At 35.9% G+C, this 17,550-nt stretch overlaps 1 protein-coding gene across 1 annotated transcript in view; it reads right to left on the reverse strand.

Moving 5' to 3' along the window:
* Positions 1-17,550, reverse strand: part of LOC129217700 (eukaryotic translation initiation factor 4B-like) — a 44,444-nt gene that overhangs the window by 11,546 nt on the left and 15,348 nt on the right. Inside the window, exons 3-10 of the mRNA XM_054852036.1 lie at positions 16,276-16,463; positions 10,892-11,008; positions 10,763-10,808; positions 7,275-7,373; positions 6,234-6,374; positions 4,716-4,886; positions 4,077-4,278; positions 2,262-2,397 (exon numbers count right to left, since the gene is read on the reverse strand). Coding sequence (XP_054708011.1) covers positions 2,262-2,397; positions 4,077-4,278; positions 4,716-4,886; positions 6,234-6,374; positions 7,275-7,373; positions 10,763-10,808; positions 10,892-11,008; positions 16,276-16,463 — 1,100 coding nt within the window. The remainder of the gene's footprint in view (positions 1-2,261; positions 2,398-4,076; positions 4,279-4,715; positions 4,887-6,233; positions 6,375-7,274; positions 7,374-10,762; positions 10,809-10,891; positions 11,009-16,275; positions 16,464-17,550) is intronic.

Below are 17,550 nucleotides of genomic sequence, written 5' to 3' on the forward strand. Positions count from 1 at the left end.
TTTTATTTTTCACCTTATAAATTGGAAGTAACTTGGAGAGACATAACTAAAATGCTAAAGTGCATTATTTATATTATATTGTCACTATTTATTGATTAACACTATAATGCTACTTTATTTGCAATTAGGTTTTGCCGTTTTTTCCATGGTTTTTTCCACTGGCCCGGCAAAAATACCTTTTTACCGGCAAAAAACCCAACCCAGAGCATTTCATGCGGCGGAAAACTTCAAAAATTAAAATCCAACTGTTTTTTCAAACAGTGGAGGGTCACAAATCCACAACACCCCAAATCTGCATGGATTTTTCCGGTTTTTTTTTCTGTGCTCTGCGAATTTAGTTTCCAGTCTTATTTTCTTTCGATTTACAATAATCCAAATCGAGACGATTTGCCCGAGCAATTGTTTTTCCACGTTATTGGTGGATAATGCGCACTTTTGATTGTGCACGACTGAAGAAATATGAATTATCGTAAATCAAATGGCATCAAAATGCTCATATTTCGCGCGACACGAAATTCAAAGAAACACGAGAATAACCCAAAAATATAAAGAATTCCGCACCTTAAAGCCAAATGAGGATGATTTTAGGTGATTTCAATTGAAAACAAGTGCCTCAACTATTGAAAATAGGTACCGAGTAACCTGCCGCCGTTTATTGGTTTTTGCTGCCTTATGGTGGTGGTTACTCCAAAAGCAATGATTACTTTTGCATTAATTTTTTTTTGATTAACAGCTGAAAGAATGTTATCATACTTGCCAACCTTCGAAGGAAAAAAAAACAGGAGATTCCACTAGAGGTATATAGGTAATTCACTAGCGACATATCTTAACAGAATGATTAAATTATGCTTTTAAATAACATGAATACTGAATTTAAAGTGAAATGGGGATTTTTTGCAGATATAAGCATATTGGTAGTAGCAAGAAAAATATACCGCAAAGGAAAAACTAGATAACAATGAGTGAATTTGCTTAATGCTTCGTACATTTTCCAATCTCTACCAAAAAAGTAGGTACAAAAACTTAATTACTAGAATCTGAAAAAAAATCAATATGTAATGAAAATAAAATATAATATAAGTAGGTATAGGGTAGCTCATGTTAAAATAACTTCAAACTTCCAAAATAATTGAAATATTTCCAAGATGCAAAAGGATTGAAATCTGCTGCCATTTTCGGCAAAGCACGTGCTTCGTTGCACATGCAATGTGGAAAGCTTCCAAAAAAACTATTTTTTACTAAATGAGTTATTACTTGGAAAAATTCTTATTCCCTGACATTAGTAGAACAGAAAAGGGCGCCATCTACTGAGAAGAAAGTGAAACTTTTTGATGATTGTCTGAAAAAACTGCAAAAACGGGAGAAAATCGTAAAAAAGGGGAAATCGGGAGATGGAAGCAAAAAACGGGAGTCTACCGTTAAAAACAGTAGAGTTGGCAAGTATGTGTTATTATTGTTTTAAATGATTTTAAATATGCAAAGTTATTCTTGTGTTATTTTTCAGTTTTAAGATATCGCTTTTTCTTTACAGCCAGAAATCTGCACGACTACTTCTCCCGAGCTGCTCAGATTTTCGACCCTCCACTGTGCAACTAATCAACATTTTAATTTTTTTGAAACGGTGATCATTATATTTATGTTTTTAGCCGAAGTTTGCAAAGAATAAGCATGCAGTCAACATGCTCACGAGAGCTGAATATTATAGGTTCTTTTTTGCATGGTTCCTGTTTCATATCTAAATGTGTTTATAAGAGCAAGGTAAATGCAATGCTTCAGAGAAATTAAAATGCAACAAAATTCAAGTTGGACATCCGACTGTTTTCCATTTACTAAAAATTATTGAACGCAGTATTTACACGGTTTTGATACATCGTGACTTAAAAAAACAGAACATCATTTCATTTTTAATCCACCGTTAGTAAACAATACAAACATGACATTGAGCTAAATTTGGCAAATTCAAAAAAAGTGGCAACAGGATCATTTTTTTCCCGTCGTCCTTTGTTTTTCGTCGACATATCTTCGGCACCACACCGAACGTGAAAGTGGACCCTTTTCGAGAGAGCCTTGTTGAGTATATTAAATGATTATCATGCCATGGATCGAAAACACATTTATTAATGTTGAAGAAACTATCTACATAAACAGTGACAAAATATGTAATACTTAATAACCAAAGAACCTCATAAATAATTTAATGAAATTTAGTGGCCGAGATGACAATTCAAACAGACGAATAAGAAACGAACGGACGCACTCACCTGCCTGGGTATGGGGGGCTTGTAGGGGGGGACGTGGTCCTCGTCCTCCCGCAGGGGCCCCGAGTCGGACGAGCGCCTCGAGCGATTGCTCACGGCCGAGCCGGAGCTGAACTTCCTCACGCGAGGCTCCTCCACCCTGGAAAGAGAGAGAGAGAGAGAGGTTCAGTCGACTCCTCCAAATCTCGCGACGACGCTCGTGGGACGTCGGCGTTTCCGTCCGGGACGATTCGACGAAGATATTTTTGATGTTTAACATGAGTGCAGTGATGAAAATTTGTACCGTATATTTACTAAACCCCTTTCCCGAATTTAACTGGAATTTCTTCATGAAAGTAATCATAATCCACTTTCGGACGATAGGATGTGGATTGTTTTGGTAGCGTAACGTTTTGAAATTGAAATCGTATTTAAAATGTCAAGTGCCTTACGTAATCGACTCCCATGTAATTGCAACATTTTTCTGATTTATCTCATAATATATCACAGAATTATATCGTGACCTTAAATGTCCTCGACACTTTTTAAAAAGTGTCGTACGAATTTGCGGTTTGAGCCCATGGGTATACTTGACGGGCTTGAATTTTGTTCAATCCCATTATTAAAAAAAGAAAAGGAAAAAAATTGCATTTAAAGACAACTGTCTCGGCTTGTTCGGAGCGTGGAAAATTCATTCTTCGGCACTTTGTCAATTCTACACAATTTGACATAAATGAGAAAAAAAAATTGCGAAACTATGAATAATTCTCGTGGACAGGCTGAGCAAACTCGAGTACCGTTCGGCTGCGGTTCGAGGAACAAATGGTGCACACACTGAACTCTGGAATTGAAAGGCATTAACCAGTTTATTTGATACGGTGATTAAACACCTCTCATAACATTCTTTTTCCTTACTGTGATGGTTACTTTTAAGCAGTTTTTACTTTTTTTACGATGTCATTAAAAATTCCCGAACCTGTGAAGTCTGAACTTGGAATTTTTGAACACCCTGTACAAATATATTATTAAATAGATATACAGTCGGACCTCCATATATCGAAGTAGCAAATTGCCGGGGAAAATTTCGATATATAGAAACGATCTTATATCGTACAAATCTCCTAAAATACTAAAATTAAAACTAATTTTCGTGTATGAAACCCAATTTCTAATTTATACGAGCATCGGATTAAATGAAAGTTGATAATGAGAAAATTAACAGAAATTAGATTTTAGCGCCATCATACACCTTCATTCTTCGGCAATTAACTTGATCCGCAACATTAGGGGAGTTTCGTTTTGACAATGTAATCGACAGAAAAGTAAAAAGCAATCTACTTAACTTGAATGATTTTTATTGAAGTTAAAAAGACTAGGAATGACAACTAACAGACAAAAGGGATAAATTGAAAACGAATTTCACAGTGTTACTGGTTACAACTTAGATTTGAAATAAACTCGAGGGAATTTAAGAACTCCAGAACGGAGCAACGACCTATATACACACCTTTCAACCCCAGATTCCTTCTGAGTTTCGTAGCAACCTTTAGTGAACATAATATTCTTCCTTAACCTTCATTTTTCATGAGACAAACAGTCTGAAGTGGAAAAAAAATCTACGAATATCTCGACAAAAATTCCGATACGTAGAGATTTTTTCGATGTAAAAAAACAATTTTTCTATGTAATGAACATAGAAATTTGCTGGGATTTCGATGTATAGAAAATTTCGATATGTGGAAGTTCGATATATGGAGGTTCGACTGTATTATTAAATTAAAATAAGTGATTAAAATTTTCGATTGAGCTGTGTCTTTCCTGCCACAGAATCAGACTCACCTGGTGGCGGGGGGCGGGGCGACCTCCTTCTCCCTGGCCAGCCTCTCCTCGATCTCCCTCTCCCGGGCGGCGGTGTCCACCGGCTTGGCCCCCCCGAAGATGGAGCTGGAGCCCACCGCCTCCGCGGGGGGAGGCAGCGGCTCGATGGGCTTGGTGCGGGGGGCCAGCTGCAGCTTCCTCCTCTGTCCCCCTCCGCCGCTCCCTGCAAAAGGGAAAGGACGCGTGAGCTCGGTAACGGAAGGCCCGCCTGTGAGATGACTTCTCGACGAAACAATCATTTTAACGTTAAAATAGTGAACTTAGGCGAAAAAATGACAATGCTGCAAAAGGTGACTTAAGGAAAATGAGCGACTTTTAATGGAAAAGTTACATGTGCTGAAAGTAGTGACATAGAACACAAAAGGGTTCTTTACTTATACACCTATACTAAAAGAAAATAGTGTATTTTTTTGGGGGGGGGGGGGAATACTGAAAATATTTTTTTGATGAAAAAAGTTACCAGTGCTAAAAGAAGTAATTTTCAATGAAAGAAAAGATTTATGCCTAAAAAAAAGATAGTTTTAGCCTAAAAAAGTGAGCAGTGCAGCAAATAGTGACCGAATGAAAGTGACTGGTAGTGGAAAAAGAGGTGCAACTCACCCGAGTCGTAGGACGTCCGGTCGGGCGGCCTCCTGTCCGAATAGTCGCGCTCCGCGGAGTCCCGGTACCTGGAGTCTCTGGGGGGCTCATCCCGCCGCCCGAATCCGTCTCGCCGCTCGTACCCGTCCCGCCGCTCGAAGCTTCTGCCGCTGCCGCCGCGACTGGCACTGCCTGGGGGAACGAAAAGACGCAGTTGGAAAAATTGAGATGGCACGAGAACAAATAGTGGAATTCTTAAGCAATCACCAATTGCTCATAATTCTCGCTCGAGGGTTTTGATGTCTGCCTCTCCTTCGATTTTGTTTTTGCCACCATTGGTGGATTTACTTCTTCTGCAGCAATACCGAGACAATCACGAAAACATGGCCAAGCAAATAACATTAACATAGAGGAGAGAAGTTAATAATCCACTATGATTCATTGTGTTGAGCTCAATGTCAAGTATTCGCTGTAGCTTTTGTTGTTTACATTTTGGCAGTATGAATATGTTACAAAAGTGTTCAAAAACCAGCCTCTTTTGAGCAATCACGGGATGTGTATATTGATCTCTAGACTCTGTGTCCTTCGATATTCAGACCGTCCACATCCACCGTCTCCAGGCTGCGTCTATATCCTACACACACACACATGCCTGAACACACTCTTGATTGAGAAAAACATAATTGGAGCAAAATTTAAATTAATTTTTTTCCTCATGATAATAAATCGTTTGATTCAAACGTTCTATCGGAGAGACTTTTCGGCCATCATCGGACTCGACACATATCCACGTCATCTAGAAAAGGAAATGTAATACATACTTGCCAACCTTCGAAGGAAAAAAAACAGGAGATTCCACTAGAGGTATATAGGTGATTCACCAGCGACATATCTTTGCAACAGAACTATTAATTGTGCTTTTAAATAACATGAATACTAAATTTAAAGTGAAATGGGGATTTTTCGCAGATGTAAACTAATTGGTAGCAGCAAGAAAAGCATACTGAAAAGGAAAAACCTAATAGTAAGTAGTGAACTTGCTTAAAGTTCTGTACGTTCCCTAGTCTCTTCCACAAAAGTAGCTACCAAAATTTAATTCTTAAAATCCAAAAAAAAAAAAAAAAATCAATATATAATGAAAATAATACATATAATAAGTAGGTTTTGGGTAGCACATGTTAAAATAACATCAAACTTTCAAAATAATTGAAATATTTTCAAGATGCAAAAAGACTGAAATCTGCTGCCATTTTCGGCAGAGCACGTGCTTGTTGAACATGCAATGCGAAAAGCTTCCAAAAAATTAATTTCTACTAACGGAGTTATTAATTGGAAAAATTCTTATTCCCTGACATTGGTAGACTAGAAATGGGCGCCATCTATTGAGAAGAAAGTGAAACTTTTTGATGATTGACTGAAAATACGGAAGAAAATCTTAAAAAACGGGAGATGGAAGCAAAAAACGGGAGTCTCCCGTCAAAAACAGTAGAGTTGGCAAGTATGGTAATATTAAATAAAACAAACGAAACGGAGTCTCACCTCTGTCGGAGGAGAAGCCGTATCCCCTGTCGTTGGTCCTCCTCTCGAAGCGGTCGTTGCGCTCGTAGCGGTCCCCGTTGCGCTCGCGGGAGAAGCCGCCCCCGAAGGAGTCCCGGTCCGAGAAGCCGCCGCCCCGGGAATCTGGAACGGAAAGAGACGTCAGGTCGCGCGGAGGAGAATTTGCGCCGACGATTGATGATTTACCGAATGCATTCATCGCATTCTTTCATGACATCTCGAGAGCTTTGAGGGAGTCAGTACCCTGAAAGCTTTTTTTAAAAAAAAAAAATCGGTTTTTATGCATTCAAAACAATTGAATCGAGAGCTTTCGGATGACATTCTACGAAATTAAAAGTAACTCCATTTGAATGCCGAAAAGATGGACACACGACGGATGCGAGCACGATTTTATTTTTCGAACTCGATTTTCTGAAAAAGTCGGTTTTTAAGAACGCGGGTTCATTTTCATAGAAAGCTGCCATACCTATTGCTCTAAAATGTTCACCACATTATGTTCATAGTTTTTCTGAAGTGAAACCTTTGCTCTCGGACTCATCCTTTTTCCTAACTCTACAGTTGCTTCTAGGGTCCAAACACCATCTTTTCTTTTATTTAAACAGTGGCTGTTTGGTTCTATTTTTATTTTAATTACTTCTACTTTAATTTATAACTTCTACTTTAACTTATAGAGGGCGCAGTTTTTGTCTTGTTCCATGGAACAATAAATAAAAATGGCAGTTTTGGCTGGAAAAATCAATGATGTTGTGTGGCTTGTTTTTACACACATAAAATTACGGTTTTTTCGTGTAAGTGGAATTTTTTCCTCTGGCGCAACATACAGTGGCTATTGGTTTCAATACGAAATAAACGAAATTTCTTTAAAATATCACTTCAGATTCACATCAGACTCTTAAATAACTCTCTAAAACATTATGAAAATTGTAAGTCTCTATCATTAAAACTTTTCAAAAGAAAAGGTACGCAAAGAGTTGAACAATTTAACGCTGACGGCCCAAGGAGAGACAAAAAAGAGAGACTTGCCGTTCCTGGGCTCCTCCCTGGAGAACTGCTCTACCCTGGCGGAGCGCCAGTCCCCGGTCGTCCTGTCCGGGCCGCCGTCCCGTCTGTCCCGCTCGCCATCTGGAAGAGGAACGACATCAGACGAAGGTAGTGACTTTCAGTCGGAAAGAATAGACTTTCGGCAGAAAACAGTGACCGGTGCGGAAAATAACGACGAAATGGACCGGCATCGGGAAAAGTGACGCGTGCGGATGATAGTGACTTTCGCCAAAAAAAAGTAATCTGTGATGAAAATAACGACAAAATGGACCGGCATCGGGAAAAGTGACGAGTGCGTGTGATAGTGACTTTCCGCCAAAAAAAGTAATCTGTGCTGAAAATAACGACAAAATGGACCGGCATCGGGAAAAGTGACGCGTGCGGATGATAGTGACTTTCCGCCAAAAAAAAAGTAATCTGTGCTGAAAATAATGACAAAATGGACCGGCATCGGGAAAAAGTGACGAGTGCGGGTGATAGTGACTTTCGCCAAAAAAAAGTAATCTGTGCTGAAAATAACGACAAAATGGACCGGCATCGGGAAAAAGTGACGCTTGCGAATAGTGACTTTCCGCCAAAAAAAAGTAACCTGTGCTGAAAATATACAGTAGTACCTCCTGTAAGGGACACCTCCATTAAAGGGACATTTTTTCTTGTCCCAGCCTTTTTGAATTGGGACCCCCATGTATTTGCCTCTGAATAAGGGACACTCTATTTAAGGGACAGTCACAGAAAAAATTTACAACATAAAATGTATTAATGCATCATACAAAATATTGAATTTACTGGAATTTACGAATCTAAAATTCAACGGATATAAGTTTGACATTAAGGTGTACAAATACGATGTACTGCGAACTTCTTGCTAAATTTTGCATGCATGTTTTTCCCTCTTAGTATTTTTTTCAAGTAGGCTAACAGCCGAAGGATAATCAGGGGCCAATCCAGGATTTTTTTCTCGCTACCTATTTTTGTGAAAGTACAGGGGCCAATCCAGGATTTTTTTCTCGCTACCTATTTTTGTGAAAGTACAGGGGCCAATCCAGGATATTTTTCTCACTACCTATTTTTGTGAAAGTACAGGACCCAATCCAGGATTTTTTTCTCACTATCTATTTTTGTGAAAGTACAGGGGCCAATCCAGGATTTTTTTCTCGCTACCTATTTTTGTGAAAGTACAGGGGCCAATCCAGGATTTTTTTCTCACTACCTATTTTTGTGAAAGTACAGGAGCCAATCCAGGATTCTTTTCTCACTACCTATTTTTGTGAAAGTACAGGGGCCAATCCAGGATTTTTTTCTCGCTACCTATTTTTGGGAAAGTATTGCATCATTCTATTTTTGGGAAAGTTTTTTTTTTTTTTATCAGCATTGTTTTTTTTTTTTTTTTGAAATTTTAGAGGCATCCTAATTTTTGTAAAAGATAAGTAGAACAAGTGAAATTTTAGTTCAAAAAGTGTAAATGTCATCTAGTATTATTTTTAACAGATTTCGTTTTTTTCGGGAGGGGGGGGGAGCTAAAAACCTAAGAAGTACGAAAAATACCATCGTCATTTCAGCTTAATGGGATATGTACTGTGTGCAAAATAGGAAATTATGATAAAAACGGTTCCTCAAAACAGATGTTTAAAGATTGTGATAACATTGCATACATACACTTTGGCGAGAAACAGCTAAAAATTAGTTCAAATACTACAAAAAGGTTTCTATTTAAGCGATAGTTCATATAAACCTGCTTATAATTTTATTTTATGAGTCAATTTTGTTTTAAACAGAGAAACAAATTTTATATTTCAAAATGTGAATTTTTGTGAAATTTTCGATGTTTTTGTGAAGCTACTGATTATATAACTTGATTTTTGTGAAAGTACCAATTTCAAAACAAGATTTTTGTGAAGGTACCGAAAAACGGTAGCAAAATCAGCCTGTATTGAGCCCTGACAATCAACAGCCCATGAATAGCTTCATGTAAAAACTTGAAATGTCAACTTTGACTGAAATTTATATTATATTAAATTTTAAATTGCATGAAATCGAACAAGTTCATGTACATTCATGTTCACAGTCATGCAATTACTTCAAAATAATTCATGTACGTAACAAAACTATAACATTGCCAAATTTTTTATTAAATTTTAATTGTTTAAAGAATAAAATTTGAAATTTAATTACTTTTGAATTGCATTCAGTATTAATCATTTTCAGCATTTCATCTTAAATGCTTATAGTTTATGTTTTGTGCGAAGTTATACTGAGTCAATATACTGCATGCATCATTTCATGTACCTCCGAAGAAGGGACACCTCTATTTAAGGGACGAAATTTCAGGTCCCCTCAGTGTGTTGGCGAAAAACAGTGAAACTTGAGTTTAATACTATGAAAAAGTTGTTACCTAAGCGATTGTTCATATAAATCTTAGCATTTTATTTTATGAGTAAACTATGTTTAAAACAGAAAATCATGTTTTCCATTTTAAAACACAGGTTTTTGTGAAACTTTCGTTTTTTTAATATTGTTTCTACAATGTGTCGATTTTTAAAGTTAGTTTTGTGAAGCTGCTGATTTTATAACTTGATTTTTGTGAAAGTACCGATTTTAAAATAAAATTTTTGTGAAAGTACCGAAAAGCGGTAGTAAAATCAACCTGTATTGGGCCCTGACTGTGTGTTCAGTGCTGTATCTTGCAAGAAGCAAGTTGTGTTTTGCCTTAAATAAAAGGTTTTTTACAGAAAGTTCTTCACTCTGCTGCTTTAAAATAGATAAGTTACTTTAATTTAATAACATTTTTAAAAATGTGAGGAAGGCATACTTCACAACCTTCGAAGGGAAAAGAAACAGGAGATTTTACTAGAGGTATACAGGTGATTCACTATCCACATATCCTCACTACAGAATTATTAAATTATGCTTTTAAATAACATGAATACTTTAAAGTGAAATGGGGATATTTTTTCAGATGTAAGCAAATTGGTAGTAGCAAGAAAAAAATACTGCAAAGGAAAAAACAAATAATAAGGAGTGAATTTGCTTAAAGTTTTGTACATTCTCCAGTCTCCACCAGTAAAGTAGCTACAAAAATTTAGTTACTAAAATCCGAAAAAAAAAGGAAATCAATATATAATGAAAATACAATATCAAATAAATAGGTATAGGGTAGCACATGTTAAAATAACTTCAAACATTCAAAATAATTGAAATGATTTCAGGATGCAAAAGGATTGAAATCTGCTGCCATTTTTGGCAAAGCACGTGCTTCGTTGAACATGCAAAGTAGAAAGCTTCTAAAAAATTAATTTTTACTAAATGAGTTATTTACTGGAAAAATTCTTATTCCCTGACATTGACAGACTAGAAAAGGGCGCCATCTATTGGGAAGAAAGTGAAACTTTTTGATGATGGACTGAAAAAACTGCAAAAACGGGAGAAAATCGTTAAAAACATTAGAGTTGGCAAGTATGGGAAGGACTCACCGTGCTCTCCGGCCAGGCTGACTTTGATGGCCCTGTTCTTCAGCGACTGCAAAGAGAAAGAAAGAAAGCAGAGTGTGAGAGGAAGCACACACAAGAACACACAGACGAGCACAAATGTTGAGCACTCACCTCGTTGTTGAGTGCCAGCGCCTGTATGAGGTCCTGTCTGTTGTTGAACTCCGCATAGCCGAAGCCCCTGATCCTCCCCTTCTCCCCGTTCTCCCTGGGGAGACGCACATTCTTCACCTGACAACGAGAGAAACACACATTTCAAAATCAAAAGTCTATTTCACTTCTCGAAGATTAGTTTCTTGATTAAGCGGTTACTGTTTGACCACGGATTGTACGTAATTCGGCAATCTGCCAAGTAAAGAAGATTCCATCCGAATGAATCTAGCAGGGGAGAAGGGAAAATGATGGGATTTTTCTGCACGCGTTTTATAATGTCACTAGTGCCTTATTCATTTATTGCATTCACGAAAATAAAATAAGGAGAAACAAAAATAGTTTCCATGGAAACAACAAAAAGAAAATAAAATATTTTCATTTCGTTCAGGAACATAAAAGCAAAATAGTAAGCTCAAAACTGTGTTGTGAATAAATAAATCAATTCATTTTTGCCGTGAGAATATGGATCGAATATACTTTATAGATTTAAAAAATGCCTCCGTGACAAATTTTCATTTTTACAAAACTAAGGCTAAATAATAGAGAGGCAAAAGTGCACATCTGTAACAAACCAACTAACACCCCTATAAACTAATAGATACGTCCATTTCCGCCTATAAACCGGACATTAGCCTTTCCATGTAATCGATGGTCAAACAGTACAGTACCTCAAAAATGATGAAACGATCCAAAAAATTTTTATTGCTTATTTCAAAACAAAAAACTATTCTGAACACAGGGGAAGAGTTTCAATGTTTTAGTTCAAATATTTAAAAAGGTATGAGTGGTTTTAGGCCATGCTCCCTATGTGTTCTTATGCAAAAGAAAAACTTCAAGTTGCTGTTTCTCGATAATGGTTTTTTTGTGTTTTCATGTCATTAGAATCCCTAAGGATTTTTTTCTACTAAAGATACAGTATTAAAGTAATACTTTTTGCAATTGGGATAACCTATTTGACAAAACGGTGCATTGGATAAGCTTTTATAAATTACTCTAATGTTTAGAGCATGTTAAACCTTTAAAAACCATATTTAAAAAAAAAAAAAACTGATTTTTTACATAATTGATCACAGAAAATATAATAATATAAGCAAATGAATGCACAGATTTGTAGAGATGATCATGGTGATCGTCTTGCAAAAAACATTTTTTAAATTAGTGCAAAAATAAAAAAGCCTTAGAGATTTTAAAAAGTTGAAATTTTCTTCAATTTTTTTGAATTCTCAAAAAAAGTAGGCAATATTTTTAAATTTTGAAAATAAATTATTGATTACGAAATAAGTTTGCATGTTATGGTTTCAAAGAAATATAAAATTTATATAAATTAAAAGAAATTGCTTGAAAGGTAATGTGACCCCTTAGAATGCATTTTTTAAAACGCATTTCAGGAAAATTATGTATGACTCGAGCATTATTTATTTTTGCTGTCATACAATACATTGAATGCACAAACATATTAAATTTATAGTAAAGTATGCATTTACTGATTCTCAGACTTGAGCCGACTCGGAATTGAATTCGAATGGGGGGAGGGGTAACCACTAAAATATGTTTTATTTTGAAAATAAATAAAAAATAAGTAATATTGATTTAAATGAGCATCTTCTCAAAAACAATACAGGTACTAGCAATTTCCTAAAAGAAAAAGAGTTCAAAAATTAAAAAAAATGCCAAAATAAAAACTATAATAAGCCGACTGAAAGTAGTAGGGGTCAAAATAACTTCCAAGTATCAAAATAATCGAAATATTTACAGGATACACAAAAGGACTAACTTCAAACACAACAAACAATTTTCGGCAAAGCTTGTGTTTGATTTTGGCATAGAAACATAAGGTTACTCATACAAGATTGAAATACAGAAAACTAAATTTAAATATAAGGGATCCTTCAGAAAAATTGTACAAATTAGTTTAATAATCAAAATAGATCAAAATTTTATAGACCATTTCAAAACTTTGTGTGACCAGGGGTCTGGCCAGAGGATATTTGGGTCCGTTAACGGACCCTTCACAAAAATCCGATCAACCAAAACGGACCTTTCACAAAATCCCGATCAAACAAAACGGACCTTTCACAAACTCCCGATCAAACAAAACGGACCTTTCACAAAATTCTGATAAACAAAATCGGATGTCAAATTGTTTATTGAAAGAGCAAATCTGAAAGCAAAATAACGCATAATTCTGTGTATAAACCGATTATTTTTGGAACCTTTTTTTAAGTCAAATTGGAGGGATCAGCTTATACAAAATCGGCTAATTTTGAAAAAAAAAAAAAAAAAAAAATTGGCACTCTTGGGATGCTCCTGTAAGCGATAAATAATTGCTACTGCCAAATAAATATAATGGTTGTTTGTTTTATCACAGCTAATTAGCAGCGGTGTTGTTGTAAACTTTTTTGAAAAGGCATTGGTAAGCACTTTTCTCCACTCATGATTTAATAAACAATAATAATATATATCTGCGAAATGAACTTAGAACTGCAAAGGGATAGTAAGGGTGAAGAAAAAATATGATCGCTTCAGATAGGGTTACCAACTTCAAAACTATCACCACTTAGCGTCTGGCGTTGAACCTTTATGATGACTTGATTAGAAAATATTCTCGTCATTTTGTCTTGTCGGCTTGTCAATATTTGCATTTTTACGGTGCGATGTTTGATTGTTACTTTGGGAGAAAATTATATGGATTTTGATTTTTCGATGCTAACAAGGATGATTAACTTTAAATAAACTCTTTTAATTACCGTTTTTTTTCTTTAGATGTCTACATTTTGAAAAATGCAATCTTTTAACATCCGAAATGAGAATCATATTTTGTTCTTTTTTCAAGCTAACTACGCTTTATTAGGATTCAAATAAATGAAAAGTTTCTTTATTTAACTCTCATTTCAAGTTTTTAAAGCAAAATTCCATTTTCTGTAATGAGTCAAAAATAAAAATGCTGAATAGATGGTTTATTTTATTTTATTATTATTTTTTTTTTTGGGGGGGGGGGGCAACTGTGTCCACAGATATTAATGATATGTTATCATAGGACTCTAAAATGCAATTTTAAAATAATTTTATCAAAAATATTTCTTTTACAAGCCGTTTTTATACTTTTGATGCCTTCACTCTTTGAGAATTGCGATCTCTTTGCATCCGCTATGGGAATCCGATTTTTCGAATTTTTAATGATTATTACGCTTTGTTAAGAGGTAAACAATTGAAATATCTTTTTATTTTTGTTTAAATCACGGAATTTATAAGTTTTAAACGAAATTCTGTGCTTTTTAGGAGTATCTTGGGTCAAAAAGTTGAATGCTGAACCCTATTCTGAATTTTATTTTATTTATTTATATTTTTGTTACAATTATTTTAAGTACTGTACAGAAATACATCTAGTATAATTTAACATAATGTAGAATGGTAGATAAATATTGATACTTGAAAGAGCGATGCCCCCCCCCCCCGCCAAATATTAGTAAAAAAAATGCAGAATGATTTTCTCGACGTAGAAGAGGAAAACACTCAACTTTAAGTTTAATTGATGCAGTTTGTGCCATCTCTAAATTCTAAAATTTCGTTTTAACAAAAAGAAATTTTTTTTTTTTTTTTTTTTTTGCGAAATTTTTTGATTTTTCACAAAATTAATTCACTTTTCACAAAATTATTTGATTTTTCACAGAAAACGGACCCTGTGAAAAATCCTGGACAGACCCCTGGTGACTCTACGCTGATAAACATAGAAAACTGATGTTCAGCTATTAAGTTGCTCTTTCATCTATTGTATAAAATAGGTTATGTTTATTCATGTAAAGTAATTAATATTTTCAAATTTTTAAATTAAAAAAACTGATTTAAATTTTAAAAAAGTTTAATTTTTTTTCTTAATGATAAAAATTACAAACCCTGCCATATTATATATGTTTCAAAACACTTGATGAAGTTGAAACAAAATTAAATTTTAGCCAGCAGTTGCGTACTTAACTTTCTGACATTCGACACTCTTAAAGAGCATGAATTTCATTAAAAACTTTTCAATTTATTGATTTTAATAAAAATACAAATGAACTAAATTTCTTTGCCTCTTCACAAGGCACAGTAAGCATAATAAATGCAAAAAATGTTATACCCATGGTGGATGCAAAGAGATTGCAATTCTCAAAGTGAATGCAATGTTTAAAGTATAAAGAATGGCAAGTAAAAGAATTTATTTAAGTAAATTATTTCACGTAGCTCGAATTCACCTCTCATGGGATTCAGGCTGCATAAAATAAACAACCCCACAAGCAAAGGAGGAGTCTTCTCCATTTGCACTAGGCTCGACTATTTGTTCCTTTGCTCAAAACAATAAGTGCACTACATAATCACAATGTCAAGAAGAAATCTTTTATGCTTTAGCTTAACTTTTATTATAGCTTAAAAATTATTGCATCTTCACGATCATTTAGTTGCTCAAATAGTATGTTAAATCAAAATCAACTCTGTTTTTAGCCATTGTATTACACGAAGAATTTTGCTTCAACTCGGGCTGCTTTAGGGATACAGGAAAACACTGTGCAGTACGAGACCCCAATTTCAGAATTCCAAAATCCGGAACTTACGTCCCTATGTCTTTTTTTTCTTTTCATTAAAAAAAAAAACTTTTTTTTTTTTTTTGAGTTTTAAAAGTTCAAATTCGCTAACATTCCACAGTTACTTGTTTAAAAAACAGCACTTTCGATTCAGTTTCTTTAAACAACTTTCGATGCCATGTGTCATGCGTGAATAAGCACTCTGCTGACATTCTGCAGCCATCTTTTAACATCCACTTTCAGTTAAGAATCCTTCTTTTTTTCTTCTCCTAAGTATGTAATATAAAGTCCACTGAACACAAGTACAGAATTATTTTTAGTGGAAACGTGACTTATTGTATCGAGCGGCACGTCGCATGATGATAAAAATTCACATCTGCGGACCCTACGCCACCGAAAATGCAGGCAAAAGGCAGTAACTGCAAACCTTTCACATATTTGCATTTTTATCATCTATTGAACGTTAACCTCATCATACAAGCTTGCTCGACTGGTTTCTGCTGAAAAAAAAAGCCACGAAAAAAATGTCCTACATTTTCCTATTGCAAGTATTAAATCCAAAACCCATTCCATCAAATATCACGAAAACTTATTCCTGCAGATACTGCCGTTTGCCTGCCCACGGCAGCACTCTCATTCAGATTGATAAAAAAATAAAATTAATTTAGCCCGAGCGTAAGCAAAACCAGGGAAAACAAGTGGCGGGAGAGTTTTCGCTATTATTCGAGTCGGAATCCGAATCGAGGAAAAGTCGATCCGTCGAAAACGAAAGGAAGGTCCTCCCACCTGGAGTTGCCGGAAGAAGAACGAGATGTCGTCCTCCGTGACGTCGTAGGGCAGGTTCCCCAGGAACGCCGTGTAGGGGGGCCCCTCGGGCACGCGCCCCAGGTCCACGTCGGGGCCCCTCGCCGCCTTGGGGGCCGTGGGGAGCACCACCCTCCCCTCGTCCTTCTTGAAGTCCAGGGTGTAGCGGTCTGAAAGAGAGGAAAAAAACAAGGAGGTCACACTTGCGAAGGAAAATAAAACAGGAGATTCCACTAGAGATATATAGGCGATTCACCGGGGACTTCACAATAGAATTATCAAATTATGCTTTTCAATAACATGAATACTGAATTTAAAATGAAATGGGGATTTTTCGCAGATGTAAGCCAACTGAGAGCAGCAAGAAAAATGGACTGCAAAGGGGAAAACCAAATAATAGGGAGTGAATTGGCTTAAATTTTTGTACATTTCCCAGTCTTTACCAAAAAAGTCGCTACAAAAATTTAATTACTAAAATCCGAAAAAAAAATCAACATAAAGAAAAATTAATTTGAATTTTGACATCTTGAATCCAAATTATGTTTTTCGCAATCACAAATGCGTGTGTGTTTGTGTGTGGGGTATGTGTGTTTGTGTGCTGGCATAAGTGTGTGGGTAGTTGTGTATATGAATGTGTGTATCTGTGTGGGGGGGGGGGTATGTGTGTGTAGGCATATGTGTTTGTGTCAGTGTGCAGGCATGAATGTGTGGGTAGTTGTGTGTATGTGTGTGTGCGTGTGTGTAGCTGCGTATGTATGCGCGTGTGTGTAGGACTTGGACGCAACCTGGAGACGGCTTTCGCTAGAGGAGCAGCATCGTGAGGAGCCGGTCGACGGTGATGGTGCGGAAGGTGGCGGGGGGAAAAACAAAATGATAGCACGCCAAAAACAGTCAAGTGAGAACAATAAGCAATCGTGATTGCTCAATATGATGAAAATAAAATATAAAATATGCAGGTATAGGGCAGCACATGTTAAAATAACTTCAAACTATCAAAACAACTGAAATATTTTCCAGATGCAAAAGGATTGAAATCTGCTGCCATTTTCAGCTAAGCGAGTGCTTCGGTGAACATGCAATGAGGAAAGCTTCCAAAAAATAAAATTTTGCTGAATGAGTTATAAATTGGAAAAAGAATCTTATTCCCCGACATCGGTAGACCCGAAAAGGGCGCCATCTACTGAGAAGAAAGTGAAACTTTTTGATGATTAGACTGAAAAATCTGCAAAAACGGGAGAAAATCGTTAAAGCACTCAC

This window comes from Uloborus diversus, chromosome 2 (genome assembly GCF_026930045.1).
Source record: "Uloborus diversus isolate 005 chromosome 2, Udiv.v.3.1, whole genome shotgun sequence".
Lineage (NCBI taxonomy): Eukaryota > Metazoa > Arthropoda > Arachnida > Araneae > Uloboridae > Uloborus > Uloborus diversus.